The sequence below is a fragment of the Populus trichocarpa genome, chromosome 11, assembly GCF_000002775.5.
Source record: "Populus trichocarpa isolate Nisqually-1 chromosome 11, P.trichocarpa_v4.1, whole genome shotgun sequence".
In the NCBI taxonomy this organism is placed as follows: domain Eukaryota; kingdom Viridiplantae; phylum Streptophyta; class Magnoliopsida; order Malpighiales; family Salicaceae; genus Populus; species Populus trichocarpa.
Window position 1 is genome coordinate 4,640,932 of NC_037295.2, and position 15,051 is coordinate 4,655,982.

At 31.0% G+C, this 15,051-nt stretch overlaps 1 protein-coding gene and 1 long non-coding RNA gene across 2 annotated transcripts; one reads left to right on the plus strand and one right to left on the minus strand.

Annotated features, from left to right (window-relative positions):
- Positions 1-399: 399 nt before the first annotated feature.
- Positions 400-1,569, minus strand: LOC18103058 (ethylene-responsive transcription factor 11). Its single transcript, XM_006377335.3, has one exon. It carries the CDS (start codon positions 1,376-1,378, stop codon positions 644-646), a length of 735 nt encoding a protein of 244 aa, XP_006377397.3. The 5' UTR covers positions 1,379-1,569; the 3' UTR covers positions 400-643.
- A 10,723-nt stretch (positions 1,570-12,292) lies between these two features.
- Positions 12,293-13,078, plus strand: LOC112329135 (uncharacterized). The gene is made up of 2 exons (XR_002984611.1): positions 12,293-12,609; positions 12,786-13,078. It is a non-coding gene; the product is annotated as an uncharacterized LOC112329135 (long non-coding RNA).
- Positions 13,079-15,051: the final 1,973 nt, after the last annotated feature.

Below are 15,051 nucleotides of genomic sequence, written 5' to 3' on the forward strand. Positions count from 1 at the left end.
GAATTAAAAAGTTACAGAGGTTGAAAAAAATTTAAATATTAAACAATTAATTCTAAATATTTAAAAAATTATAATTTCAATAAATAAAAAGTTTTTAAAATATAGATATAATGTAACACGCTCAATATATATATATATATATATATATATATATATATATATATATATCATTTTTTTATTAATTATTATTCCATATCATACTAATCTTATTTTTTTAATATGTAATAAAAATTCTTTAAAATAATTTCATTATTTACACCATAAACAAACAAAATCTCAACGACAGAAACCCGTACTCGTGTGCTGTCCGTACTGACAGAAACACGGCCGAGGTACCTCCTTCCAAATCCCGGCGACCAGGAAAATAAATCGTCGTCAAAAGAAAAAAAAGAAGCGGGGGAAATTAAGTTTATAATCCATTGATTAAAAAACATTAAATAAAAAAGGAATACAGTGATATCAAACAACAGGAAAGAAACAGAATTTCTTCCTGCTGCAAAAAGAGATCTGCTAATACGTATCCACATTCGTGAAAGTAAGAAAAAAAACTAACAGATCACGCGATAAACCTCTCTTTTTGGGGGCTCTTGATCTCTAATCTTTTCTAATGTAAGAATAAAAAGGCAAATAAATTTCTGAAAAATCATGCAATCTCCGGTGGGGGAGGAAGGTTAAGATTAAGATCAAGATCAACAGAACTTCTTGGCGTCTTGATATCTTGATGATTCAAATCAAAGACGATAGATGATGAATCAGAATCACTTTGGATTCCACCACAAGAAAAACCCATCGGCTGGTTAGGATGATGATGATGATGATACCCATTATCAAAAACCGTCTTTTGGCACTGACTCTTCATCACTGCATCAAAATAAATCACCTGCTGATGATTCATCACCATCGGCTGAAACGGCAATCTCACGGTGGATACAGCAGGACCGAGATTAAGATCCAACGGTGTATCACTGCTGGAAAACTCCACGGTACTGCTTTGACTTGGACTCTGATTGTTATTACTATTGCCGCCGCCGCCGCCGCCGCCGCAACTGTTATTCTTGTTAGATGCTTTATGGTTGCTGTCCACAGAGATAGTGTTTTTCCTGACATTCTCGTATGATGGGTAAGCAAAGTTGGTTTTCGCCTTAGAACCACGGAACTCACGTGCGGCAGCATCGTAGGCACGTGCGGCTTCCTCTGCGGTGTCGAAAGTGCCAAGCCAAACCCGGCTCTTCTTGCCAGGGTCTCTTATCTCGGCGGCGTATCTTCCCCATGGCCTCTTTCTCACACCTCTAAAATGCACCTCCTTGCCTCCTCCACCAGCACCACCACACGTGCCGCCGTTAACTTTACCGGGCGCGGTTTTCTCTCTCGGTGCCATTAATTAAAGGGAAAAACTCGTCGTGGGTTTTGTTAATTTTTCTTTTGTTTTTGAAAGGAAGAAGGCATGAAAATGAGAGAGAGGAGGGGGTGGTTTTATACAACAAGGAGGGGGGAGGCGTGGGGTATATACAGTAAACGAGGGATTTGACTGATAGAGCTGGGGCGGCTATAGAAGAAGAGTGTTGCAGGGGGGGATAAAAGAGAAGGGGGGGGAGGGGGGGGGGGGGGGGGGACCATGACGAGAGATATATATAGAGAGAAAGGGTATTTATGGTATTATATGGTACCAAGTGGTATCATCATTTGGTTCGTAACAGTGAATTTTTTATTTAAATTCTCTCTTTTTTTTTTTGAATTTTTTCTTTACACAAATAATTTTTTAAAAATTTAAATTACCACTCAATCACAAATTTTTTTAAAAAATATTTAAATTAAAAGGCAGATAGCTAAAACGCGAAGAGCAAGTAAAATATATGGTTCCTTAAAGTTTTGATTGAAAAGTTCATTTTGGTCCCTTATTTTTTTAACTATTAGCTAATCCGTTCCTTTAGTTTTTCTAAATTTAATTTTGGTGTCAAAATTTATTTTTCTTATTTTTCAGTTTGTTTTTTGTTAGAGAAAAGAGAAAGGGTCACTAGATTCCAAGAAAGAGAGAGAAATTCATTGTTGCCGACGATTCCAACCATAAAATGATTGATTTTTGTGTTTGTGAGTTCCATTTTACGAGGAGAGTTTGATCTATGTGCTTTTTTTCTTTTTCTTGCCTGAAAAGGTACATCTAACAACGGGAATAATTCCCCTAATTACTTTTTTCCTTCTCCTTGCCCGATAATATAATTTCACCAATACCTATGTGCTTTTTTTTAAAAGTAAACAATCACGCAAATTATACAATTTCGATCCATCAACATTTTTCCAATTCTATTTTGGTACAAAATCTCATTTTTGTTATTTTTTTGTCCTTGATTGGGAGAGGAGAGAGAGAGAGAGAGATCGCTGGATTCTGACGATAAAAAAAGAAACACGTCGTTGACAACTATTTAGACCACCAAAATAGATAATATTTGTGTCAAATTGTTCCATTTGATTAGGAGAGTTCATATTAGATGTTTTTGTTCCTTGAAAGTTCATGAAAAAATAGATCTCAGCTAGGGTTGATTTTTGATTTCGGGATGAATATGGTTTGTGGGAAGGTTTTTTGAGGTCATGAATAGATTTATCATCGGTGACGCGTCGTCTGATTTGTTCTTAAAAAAAATAGGACGGGCAACATGTCATCCACCCTAAGTGCAGTTAAAAAAAGGATCCAGTCGCACGGGCCCTGATTAAATAGGCTAGTGCTTGGCCTTTTTTTTTCCTCATTTCTTTATTTCAATTAATGCTTCTTTTTTTATTTGTTTTAAAAACTTAATTATATTTACATTAATACCCCTCTTCTCTTTTATTTTGTTTAGAGAGCCTCTTTTAAATGATGGTGAATTTTTTGTTATGCGTTTAATTTTTGAAAAGATTTTTTTGATTTATTTATGATTTTTTTTTATCTTTTGTATAGATGAACTATATTTTTTAAAATAAAAAATATTTATTTTTAGATGATATTTCTAATATGCGTAGCCTTACATATTATTTAATATCTATTTTTATTATCATTTGATTAAATAAAAAAATATTCCCCTAGACATATTGCTCTATAGATGAGAATCATGAATTTACCATCTTGCCCTTGAGAAAAAGCGTGAAGGCTAATGGTTGGGAATATGATTGTCTTTGCAATGAGACTATTTTGGCATTTTGAGATTGATTAGGGACAAGATAAAAAATTCACTTTTTTCTTGCACAGTAAAATTACATCGATGCTCTTAAAAGTAAGAAATTGTTAGGTTGCCATGAAGGGGTATTTTTGTATTTTTGTTTGATTATGTACTGAATAATAACCATATTACCCTTGGAATAGGAACAAAATTAAATTGACAATGAGTGCTTTCGTCTTTAATTTTTAAAAGCACATTAAAAAGACCTATTTGCCCTTTGAATTTATATTCTTGAGCCTAGGGTTAAAGGGTATTTTACTCATTATGCAATTGGTCTTTTTGTTGTTATTGTGTTGGGTTGGGGATAGTTTGGTCTTTCCAAAGATGAAAAGAAATAATAATTAAAAAATTTATGGCACATGCACTAAGATGAACTCCAGTTTGGTGCCAGAGTCCTTTTTTTTTTTTATATATATATTTCTTTCCTCTTTCTTCCTTTATGTGTTGAGCTCTGCTCCTTGATTCTTCATATTAGCCCTCAAACCTCTCTCTCTCTCTCTCTCTCTCTCTCTCTCTCTCTCTCTCTCTCTCTCTCTCTCTCTCTCTCTCTCTCTCTCTCTTATTTAGTCCTTGTTTTTGGTTATTTTTTAGATAATTCATTTAATTATATTTTTGTTTCGGTTTCTTCCTCATTCATTTTTTTCTTTGTCGAATTTAGTCTTTATTTTTTTAATTGCTATATTTTATAATCTGAGATAATTTTTAGAATTGTATCTTTTCTTTATTTCACCTTCCATTAATTTTTCTCCTATTAGATTTCATCCTCATTCTTTTTATTGTTGTTTTTTTTTCTTTGCAAGATTTTCAAGATTGATATTTTTTTACTTGATTTCATTTTCTAACATTTAATTAGCTTGGTTAAGCTCATGTCTAAAATTTCACAGGTTGAAAGCTTTGAAAATTAACACAACTTCATGAGGTTTGCGCAGGATTGTTTTGGTTTTTTTATATTGTTTTTTAAGTTGATGTTTTTTTGAATTCATCCTTCAATATTTATTAAATTAGTGATTGAGATCTGTTTTTTTTTCCTGGTTTCTATTACCTTGGTTTTATCATTCTTTTTTTTATTGAATTGGGTTACCTCGAGTTTTTATATGTGTCATTCTTTGTTGAATTTATTTTTTAAAATAAATTTTATTCTTGAATTAAATAGAATTGATTGATTTAATATAGAAGAATGCTCATTTCATTTCATTTTGTTTGGTTTGGTTTGGTTTTATGAGATGTTTTTCTAGTGGCCCATGCAGTTTCTTCTCATGTTGTCATCCAAACTTTTATAGTCGGGTTTGAACTGTCTCAACAAACTTTTTTGTGATGAGCATCCACAACTGAGTGACGATGAATCTCCGGTGACCTTTTTTTTCTTCTCCTTCCACGTATTTGTTTTAGTTAATTGTTGTCATTTTTTTATAATTTATTTGTTATAATTACTTATAATTTAAATCAAATTATTAAATTACATGATATTATTAAATTTAATCAAGTTAATAACTCTAATATCAAGTTTTTCTTGTTTATTTAAAAACACAATCATCGTCTCAATATCCCTTTGAAGCGCTTAAAAATCTTGGATCGGCCCGCGGAGTATCTAGTCGCCGCAATTGATCAAACCAATCAAAAATGATATATCGGCCATATATGCTTCTTTCCATGAATACATATATCACATGTCCCAACAATTAATTTTCACTTCATCAATTATAAATCATTTGTCTTTTATGTTTATTTTGAGTGTCATCGTTGATCAAATAATGTAGTCTACATAAGTGCGTATAAATACCATTATCCCGATCAATTTGTTCTTATATTCTTAAATATCAACTTAATCATTTTCACTCATATTATGTTATTTTTAATTTAATTTGTTTTAAAATTAAGAAGAAAACATCAAAGGATTTAAGAGAAAAGAAGCTATTTTTTAAAATAAAAAACATTAAAGCAAACATCTTCAATACCAACCAAAAAAATTAATTAGTTTTTCTTAAAATTAGAGGGTTGAATTATATATATCTCAAGAGATGGGAAGAAAGAATATGGAAATACTCTTTATCATCATATTTTATACGAACATATCAAGAGAAAATTGAACCGCCAATTGACACAATAAAGAATTATCTTTGTTCTGTTTTCTAGAACAACCAAGTTGAGTTGGATACACCTAATATATATTACGGTTGCCTGCAATTTCCAAATTTCACACTAAGAGGGTGCTCGACAATGTGGTAGCGGTTGCTTTTCAAATAATTTTTTGTACCGAAATGAATGCCAATAATGTTTTTTATTTTTTAAAAATTATTTTTGACATCAGCACATCAAAATGATCCAAAACGTACAAACTATATTAAATTTTAGCAAAAAAAAAAATTGAATTTTTTGAAAACACGGTTTGCACCGCGTTCCCAAACATGTTCAAACCACACCCCCGACAATTCGCCCGCCGGAGGTTTCACAAAACCAGACCCCATCACCACCACCGCTTCCAAATTGACTTCAATTTTCGTATCTAATTCCAAACCAAGCCAAGATTTAGTTAGATTTCTTTAAGGAAATATTAAAATCATGTGGGCTTTATTGCATGGTTTAGTTAATGTAGATAATGAGAAAGTTTTGACAACATAACCTTAATGTCTTCCATATGTCTTCTCAAACATGAAAAACATTGACGCATCTTCCTCCCTGTAACGTGTTTACAAGCTAAGAATCTGTGTAGAATTGAGGTTGAAATATGCTTTTCATTGAATTTTTTTTATTTTAAATTATTTTTTTAGTATTTTTAAATTGTTTTAATATGATAATATTATAAATAAATTTTAAAAAATAAAAAAATTATTTTAATATATTTTCAAGTAAAAAACACTTTAAAAAATAATTTTAATCATATTTTCAAACATAATTATTTTCTCTGAAAAGCAAAAGTGCAAGCATCATGTTTGTGGCCGCATAAGAAATTGCATAAAAAGATTAAAGCAGAATATGACCTTTTTTTTTTAAAAAAAAAGATTATTTAAAAAATTCAAAAACACTTCCATTTAAAAATCCCAATGTAAGTTAAAACGCTTCCCCCTTTTTTAATTTTTTTTTTACAAAAGAATAAATAGATTTTTCAATTCAAAAAATGAATACAGATTTTTTTTTGATAAAATTTGTATACAAAAGGAACACGTATATACATTCAATTTGTATACAATTCAATTGGATAGAATTTAATTCATATACGGAATTCAATTCATCCTTCTATCCGCCACGCCAGTAGCCGTCGCCTCCAACCTCACGCAATTCTTTAATTTGTTTATGAGCGAAAGGCGACGGCTTCCTTCCTCTTGGCACTCGTTCTCCCAAGACTGAGACTTTTTTTTTTTTTTATTATTATTAATATGAATATTCAAGTTAGTTTATGTATATTTTAACTATTTTTACAAGATTTAAAGTTAATAAACATATAAATTTTTAATAATTATCATATTAGTAATTATATAACTCGAAGCTGATAAAAACTTTCATTTCTTACTTCATGAGCGCGCGCGCGCACATATATATAGATGGATTGAGATTCTTAATTAAAAGTATTTTTTTTATAAATAATTCACTTGATTTTTTAAATAAATTTAAAAACACATTGGAACATTTGTTATTTTTCAAAATCCTTTTCTTTTTGTGTTATTTTTTAAAATTCTTTTTTGTTTTCATTTTTTCTTTTAAAAAAACAACAAATCCCGTTTTCGCATAGCAAGATTGTCAATTATCGAAGTAACAAAGGACATGAACCTCGAGCTAGGATGCATTATAATTGGATCGATCCTAAATTTCTAAGAAATTCTTTCGAAAATTAATTTTGAGGGGCAATTAAGTAAAAAACTAAGAAGATATATGTGAAAGGGAGAGCAAGGCGTGGTGGCTGGCTGCTATGCTTTAAAGTCTACCCCTAGAGTCAACAAAAGCATTTTGCATGCATGTTAATTCATGGAAGAAGCGGAAGTGAAATCATTTACTCAACGTGTTGACTTCACACGAAAACTTGAAAAGGCAGAATAAAGCACCTGTAGTTAAATCGTATTTTAAAAACAAATTTGATTTTTTTTTAGTTTTAAATTATTTTTTTTATCATTTTAATATATAGATATCAAAAATAAATTTTAAAAAATATTATTTTAATATATTTTAAAATCCAAACCATCACATGTTTTTTTCTTTTGTCGTTAAAAACTCTCAACTAAATCTCACTCTCTCGTTTTTCTTATTCTAATTTTGAGGAAAAAAAAAACCAAAAACTATCTTTTTCTTGACCCAAGCATAAGTTTTGTCCTATTGAGAATGATTTAAAGTTAATTGAGATCTTGCGAGGAAGTGGTAGGGTATAATAGCAACAAATTAAACCATTCCCTTGTTATCAATGAAACTATATATATATAAAAAAATATATTAGCTAGATTATCTCTAATTAGTCAAGTTGTAGAATTTTTCTGAAGATTTTTTATTTCACTTGACGGTCCATATATGTGCAATAATTGAGGCAAACACATTCTTTCAACACTCAAGCTTCATTTACATTTCATGCATGCATAGTGAGTTTGTCTGGAAGGAAAGAAATGTTCATCATCATCATTTCTTTTAATCCAAAACCAACAACGGGTTTTAAATCTTCCCGACCGATCACAAATTATTCCAAGAGAAAAAACATCTAGTGTTGTTTTATTTTCAATTAATTCGTATTGCATGTATAGTATTATGATAGCAGTTATTTATTAAAGTGTTTTTATCTTGAAAATATATTAAAATAATATATATATTTTTTAAATTTATCTTTTATATTAACACATCATAACGATCTAATAATAATAATAAAATTATAATTTAAAATAAAAAAATTATTTTTAAAAGTATTTTTTCTCCGCGAAATCAAACATCCTTAATTTTTCCTCTAAAAAACCAAACCTCGTAGCCGGCAGTCTCATTTTCCTGGACATAAGGACAATGTTTCAACATGGCTTATAGAATATGCTTTGTTTGCTGTACTATGCCTCAATTCTCTCTAAAATCTATGTTGACTTATTAATTAATCTATTATCCTCTAAAAAAATAATAATAATTTGGTTGCGTTTAAATTATGCTTCTTAGCGAGCTAAACCGCGTTGTTTTGGAACATCATCTAATGCTTTTAATACTTTCTAAGAAATTGCCAAGTCTGACATTTTGATCTCCTTTTTGCTTCCAAGACGCGTCAAATTTAAACCACAAGGTTGCCTTTAATTATTATATGCCATGCACAATTGTATTTCTCCTTTTTAAATCCTGCCTGGTTCAGTACAGCGTTCCTAAATTTTTTTTTTGTTAAAATTAAATTTATTTTATATATTTTGAATCGTTTTGATGTGCTGATCTTAAAAATAATTTTTAAAAATTAAAAAAAATATTATTTTGATGCATTTCAGCACGAAAAATATTTTGAAAAGCAACCGCAACCGCACTTCCAATGCATTTTGAAAAGCAACCGCACTCCCGATCATTATTCTTAACCCTTAGGCTCCATGGATCATGGATGATCTGTGATTTGGAGTCTGGATTAAATTTTAAAAATAAAAATTATTCACTCATAAAATTTAATTGATTTAATTAATGCAGTCAACTCGATCAGATCTGGATGGATCAATACCAAAATTAAAAAAATATATATTATTTTAACAAATTTAAAAGAAAAATAAGTTGTGTTGATCAATAACCTACTAATTTACCTGATAATCCAGGCTTTGTTTTAGATTAGTTATGATAACTATGGTTTCGCAGCCATTTACAGGAAGACACGTTACGGATTGGCTGTTTCAATTAGTCCCACTTCCATCATAATCCATTGAAATCCAGTGTTTCATTTAGATATTAACTCCATATTTTGCTGCTCTATTTGATCCTGTACAAGCCCATCAGCCATTTCTCTAATTTAGCCTATCAGCTTCCACTTGCTGGGCTTTCATGCAATGCACTTGATAATTATTATTTTTTTAGTTTAACGTGGGTGTTCGGACCAGCTTGTGTGCACTTAATAATTGTCTTGTTTTTATTCCATCGTGCTCTGTTTGTTTTGAATGCTTTGGTAAAAAGAGAGAATTTGTTTTGAATGCTTTGGTAAAAGAGAGAAACAAAATACGGTGGAAAAAACATCGTGGAGCAAGATACAGAATGGATTCGCACAGTGCAATCCAATTTTTGTTTTATGGCCCTTGAAACATTTTTTATTTTGGTCACTAAACTTTTTTTTTTCAATTTAGTTCTTTTATATCATGTGGACGGGGACTCAAGCCTTATAATTCATTTTAATTTGCTTGCTATGAGGTTTTTACAGTGTCAAATTTTTTTATATTAAGTTAATGCTTGATTTGATAAAATAAAATTTTATGTTATTGCTTAAAACAATTTGAAACCGTGAGGAACCAATTTGATAATGAAACAAAAAAAATAGCCTTTTTTCTTTGTTCTTTTACTGTTCATGAGACACAAAAAACTATATTTTGGTCCCTAATAAATTTTTGTTTTTCATTTTTTTATCCCTGTTTGTTAAGATTATGAATTTTAGTCGTACACTTTATTTGTTTTGCATTTCAACTGGTGATATTTTTTGAGGGTAGAGAGTCATAAAAAAATAGTAGAGGAGAGAAATTCATTGGATAGCCAAGTCTCCAGAAAAAAAATAATTTGAATTTGGTGCTAATGTGTTTCTCTTGATAAGAACAGTGAAATTAAGATATTTTTGAGCTTCTATATAGGTGGAAAAGGTAGATTATGGTTGAGAGATATTTTTTTTATTTAGTTTAATCTTATGTTTTTTTTATTAATTTAAAAATGTTGAAATTGGTTTACTGAGATTTTTAGAATGCTTATAATATATTTTTAGGTGAAAATGAGTTTTTAGATCCAAAAAAACATTGACCTCAATTTTTGACTACCTCTCTCGTAGCAGGAATCTGTACCAACAAATGATGCATAAATTTCCTTTTAAAAAAAATATCAGCATGACATGTTACCTGCCTATTTTAAAAAAAATGTTGCTAGGAATGAGTGTTTGACCTCTTTTTTTGTTCTATTAAATACCATTTTATTTTTTCTTAGTTTCTAAATAAAATTATAGTGTTCTTTTTGTAATATCAGCTAACACTCTTTTATTATTTTAATACATCTGCGTCAAAATTATCAAAACATTTTTTTTTTAATTAAAACTTGTTTTTATGATTCTGATAAACTTTTGTTTATAAAAAATAAATATTCATGTAAAATACCTAAAAAAGGAAAAACACTAATAAGAGAGAGTTTGTAATTAAAGAAATAATTTTTTTATCCTTATTTCAAATTGTTCAATTTTATTATGGTATTAATTCTAATTGTTTTTTATTTTTATTAGATATAGCACATGGCATAGAGAAGCTATTTTTTTGTCAAGGAAAATTGATGAATAAGAAAAGAAAGAATTACACAAGCAAATTAGTTTGTTAGCCATCAAAAGATGCAACCAAAAATTGTTATAATAAAGTAATTAGAATTATATTTGTTTTGACATGCACGACATCATATGGCAAAGCTGTTTCCTGGAATTAAAGGGAGAGGAGAAAGTTTTAAGTTTAATCATAAAGTTATGATTATAGGATTCAATAGTCGTCATCTAATATTATGGTCACTAGAAAACTTTATGGTTTGCGAGAGTTTGGACAAGGGGGCTAATTGTGCAAGGGGAAGGCGCATCACCCCTAGTACACCCTATCTAATAGGAATGAGCAAAAAAATCAAAAAATCGATTAAACAGAGAAAATTGAAAAAAGAAATAACCGAAAAAACCAAACCGTGAAGAAAAACTGATTAAACCGATTAGAATTTTTAAAAAACCAACCGGTTTGGTTTTACCGAACCCAAACTGAAAAAACCGAACCGAACCCAAACCAAAAAAACCGAGCCAAACCGAAAAAAACAATTTTTGTTCTAAAATAACTGAACCGAACCGAAACTGGTCGGTTTGAACCCAATTGAATTCATGAGTATTGTTTCATGAGTAATGAGTTAATCCGTAACATCCGAGCTATTATTTGTTTTTTTTTGTTTAATGCTTTTTCTATCCCTCAGTTTTTTTTTTTAAATTCACCTTTTTATTATCAATGATCTATTTTTTTTTAATTCAGCTTATCACAGTTTTTTTCATTTAAAAAAATTTTCATACAAAAAAATTATTATGTGTTTTATTGATGTATAATTTTATTGAATCTAGAATAATTTTTTTTATTAAATCCGATAACATGTGTCGCACCCGACATCGCGGCGGCCCTAAAAAATAATTCTCTTGAATTATGGAAAAAGAACAGATTTCTGGCATCTGGTTCTTTAAAGGGAAAAGGTCTTGTTTAAGGAGTCGCCACCTAGTATTATGGTCACTAGGAACCCTAACTGGTCAACAGAGATTCTATGGCTCGGGATTGGTTACGTAAAAGGGAAGATATTATCACCCCTTAAACGTTCTGCCTAAGGCAAACTGCATTGTTGGTTTTGTCTTCAATTGCTAAACATTTATTCGCTTATACTATGATGATTTGTTTAGAATATTCCTGACTCTGGCGCCAGTGAATATTCGACTACGGATACTTCCAACTCTGGCGTTGGTAAGTATTATGTAACCCAAAATAAAAATGAATAATGTTGCTAATAAAAATAAATTTATTTTTCATACATGCACATATATTTTTTTTCTAAATAAAAAAAATATAACGAATAAAAATAATATAAACTTAAACCAGTATTTTATTCCCGACTCTGGCGTTGGTGAATAAACCAGTAAATTTATATTATTTTTAATCATGCATACACATATTTTTCTATTTTTCTATTTCTCCTATTTTTTTATACTTTTTATATTTTTTTATATTTTTTATTATTTTTGGGGCTGGGTCCAGCTCAGCCCACATGGGCTGGGCTAGACCCAGCCAGCCCGGCTCGGTCACTGGCCACGCGTGTTGCACAGTATGCTGCTAATAAGTTGAAACCGAACGAAAGGCAGAGGAAACGGCTTACCTTGGTTGGCCGAAGGCGACGGAGACGATGACAAAGTTGAAACCGAACGAAAGGCAGAGGAAACGGCTTACCTTGGTTGGCCGAAGGCGACGGAGACGATGACAAAGTTGAAACCGAACGAAAGGCAGAGGAAGCGGCTTACCTTGGTTGGCCGAAGGCGACGAAGACGATGACAAAGCTCCTTCTGTGTGATTGAACCACGCTTGGCAGGGCACCCTTTTCACCTTTCCTTGCGTTCTTCTCTCTGTGATTTGCGTTTCCTTTGCTTCTGGTTATCTAGCCTATTATCCCGGTTTCTTGAGATGAAGGAACGAAGACGATGGCAATGCTGGGGTTTTTTTTATTTGCAGGAGGCGATCAAGAAGACAGTGATGTTAATGTTGGTATTCTGGGTTTGTTGCTTGCTTTTGTCTCTGTTTTTACTCTGTATACTGTTTTCTTTATCTCTGTTTTATGGGTTTCTTTTATTCTGCCTCTCCTGGTTTTTTCGTTCTCCCCTCCCTCTCTCTGTTTTTTTTCAACCTCTTGCTCTTCGGTGCTGCTCGGTTTATATAGGGCTCGGCGGGTAGATAACGGGCGGCAGGCTGAGGGTCGACCACCATTAAGGCGCCCATTACTGAAGCCAACGGACGACGATTACTGCTGCAACGTTCGGCGTCCTTTACTGTAGAAAGCGGTCACTGGGTTAAAGGCGAAGAAGATGAACAACGTCTTCAAAACGACGTCGTTCAGCCATTTGTCCTTTTGATCCATGCAGTTTTGAAAGTCTTGTAATTAAACCCCTGGTTTAAACTGTAATTGGCCCCCTGCATTTGCGCGCCTTTTTTAATGTAGTCCTTGGATTTTAATCTCGCAATTTGGACCCCCAATTAAACCCCAAACTTTGCTATTTCTTCAATTAAATCCCTGATTTCACTAATTTAATTAAATCCAAAGTCCAATTAAGTCTAAAACTTATCAATTCTCTAATTAAGCCCCTGATTGGATTAATTAGATTATTTCCAAGCTTAATTAAGTCTCAAAACTTATAAATTCTCCAATTAAACCCTTGATTGGATGAATTAAATTAATTTCGAGCTTAATTAAGTCTCAAAACTTATCAATTCTCCAATTAAACCCTTGATTGGATGAATTAAATTAATTTCAAGCTTAATTAAATCTCAAAATTTATCAATTCTCCAATTAAACTCTTAATTGGATTAATTAATTCCAAGCTTAATTGGATTAATTTCAAAGTTTAATCAAACCCCAAAACTTCCAATCATTTTGTCCTTAACCCAAATTTTAATTCATTCTTCATTTACTTGTTTTTCCAACATTATTATTTTTTTCATCATTTTTTTTCTTTTCAATAAATAAAATAATAATAATAATAATTAAAATAAAATGGTCAAAAATTGGGTTATGACAACATGCATGACTTGAGTTGCGAATTTGCTTAGTTGACTAGAGTTCATTTTATTTTTTTTAAAAAAATAAAATGTTGGTTTTTACATATCTAATATGTTTCTATTTCAATAATAAATAAAAATATTGTTCAATTCATAGTTAAAATCTAAGATTTTTTAGAAGATATATTACAAATACCTAAATATTTTTTTTACATTTAAATTTTTTTCTCAAACTCACGGTATTTCACATGTCAATGGTTTATTTTGTGTGTTTGTGTGTGTGTGTGTGTGTCTATATATATATATATATATATATATATATATATATATATATATACATATGTCTTGTCGATAATATTAATATACCTGAATCCATGGCCAAAAAAATTGTCGATTGTTTCACTAAACTAAGACAATATCATTAATTATAACTAGCCAGTGCAGTATTTAACGTTAATTATTGCTCTCCAAATCTGAATTTTTTCTTTCTGGCCAACAGGAACCCCTGTTAATGTGCTCTTGTAGAGGAGCACTATTAGACCGTTACCCTCTCACTGCTCACTCGGTTAAATCGAGAAAATAAAAAAACTAACTGAAAAAATTAAATTGTAAAAAAATTTATTAAATCGATTAAAATTTTGAAAAAACTGACCGGTTCAGTTCGGTTCAGTTTCGATTTCATAAACCTGAAATCGAAAAAACCGAACTGAACCCAAACCGGAAAAAACCGGAAAAAAACCGAGCAAAACTGAAAAACCAAGCCAAACCGATTTTAACTGGTTTTTGTCCTAAAAAACCAAACCGAACTGAAACCGAACCGAACAAAAAATGGTCACTCCTACCCTCGGTCATCATTAAACGTCAACGTATTAGAGATTCAGCGTAAAACCGACGTCCACCCTCGTAAAAAACACTCGTAGCTTTTCATTGGTCAAAGTCGTTGGCGCCATAAAGACGGAAAGTCTCCAATTACATCACGCCACGTGTGCATTTCTGGTATAGCCGCCTTTTTACGATGTGTTCCCATTTATCAAAGTCAGAACAGATGGTTAAACTACAATTTGGTCCTGAAAATGCATTAACATTCCCTTCCGGCTACCTTATAGTTTAACAATTTCATTTATTACCCCTTAAAGTTATTAAAAGTTCAATTTTTCCTTTACTACTAAGTTAATAACAAAAACATGAACCTTTTCAATTTTATTTCTTTTCCCCATATTCATGGAAACATAATACAGAGACTCCTAAGAACTAATAGATAGGACTAAGAACGGAACGTAAAGAAACTAAAGGGGTGAAATTAAAATTATTGGAGTAGAAATAGAATGCTCATGAATCTATAGGGATCGAAATGAAGCTTACCCGTCAAAAACTCAAAAACAACAACCTGGAATATTACCTTCAGTTCCGAACTTTGAAAAACACGATAT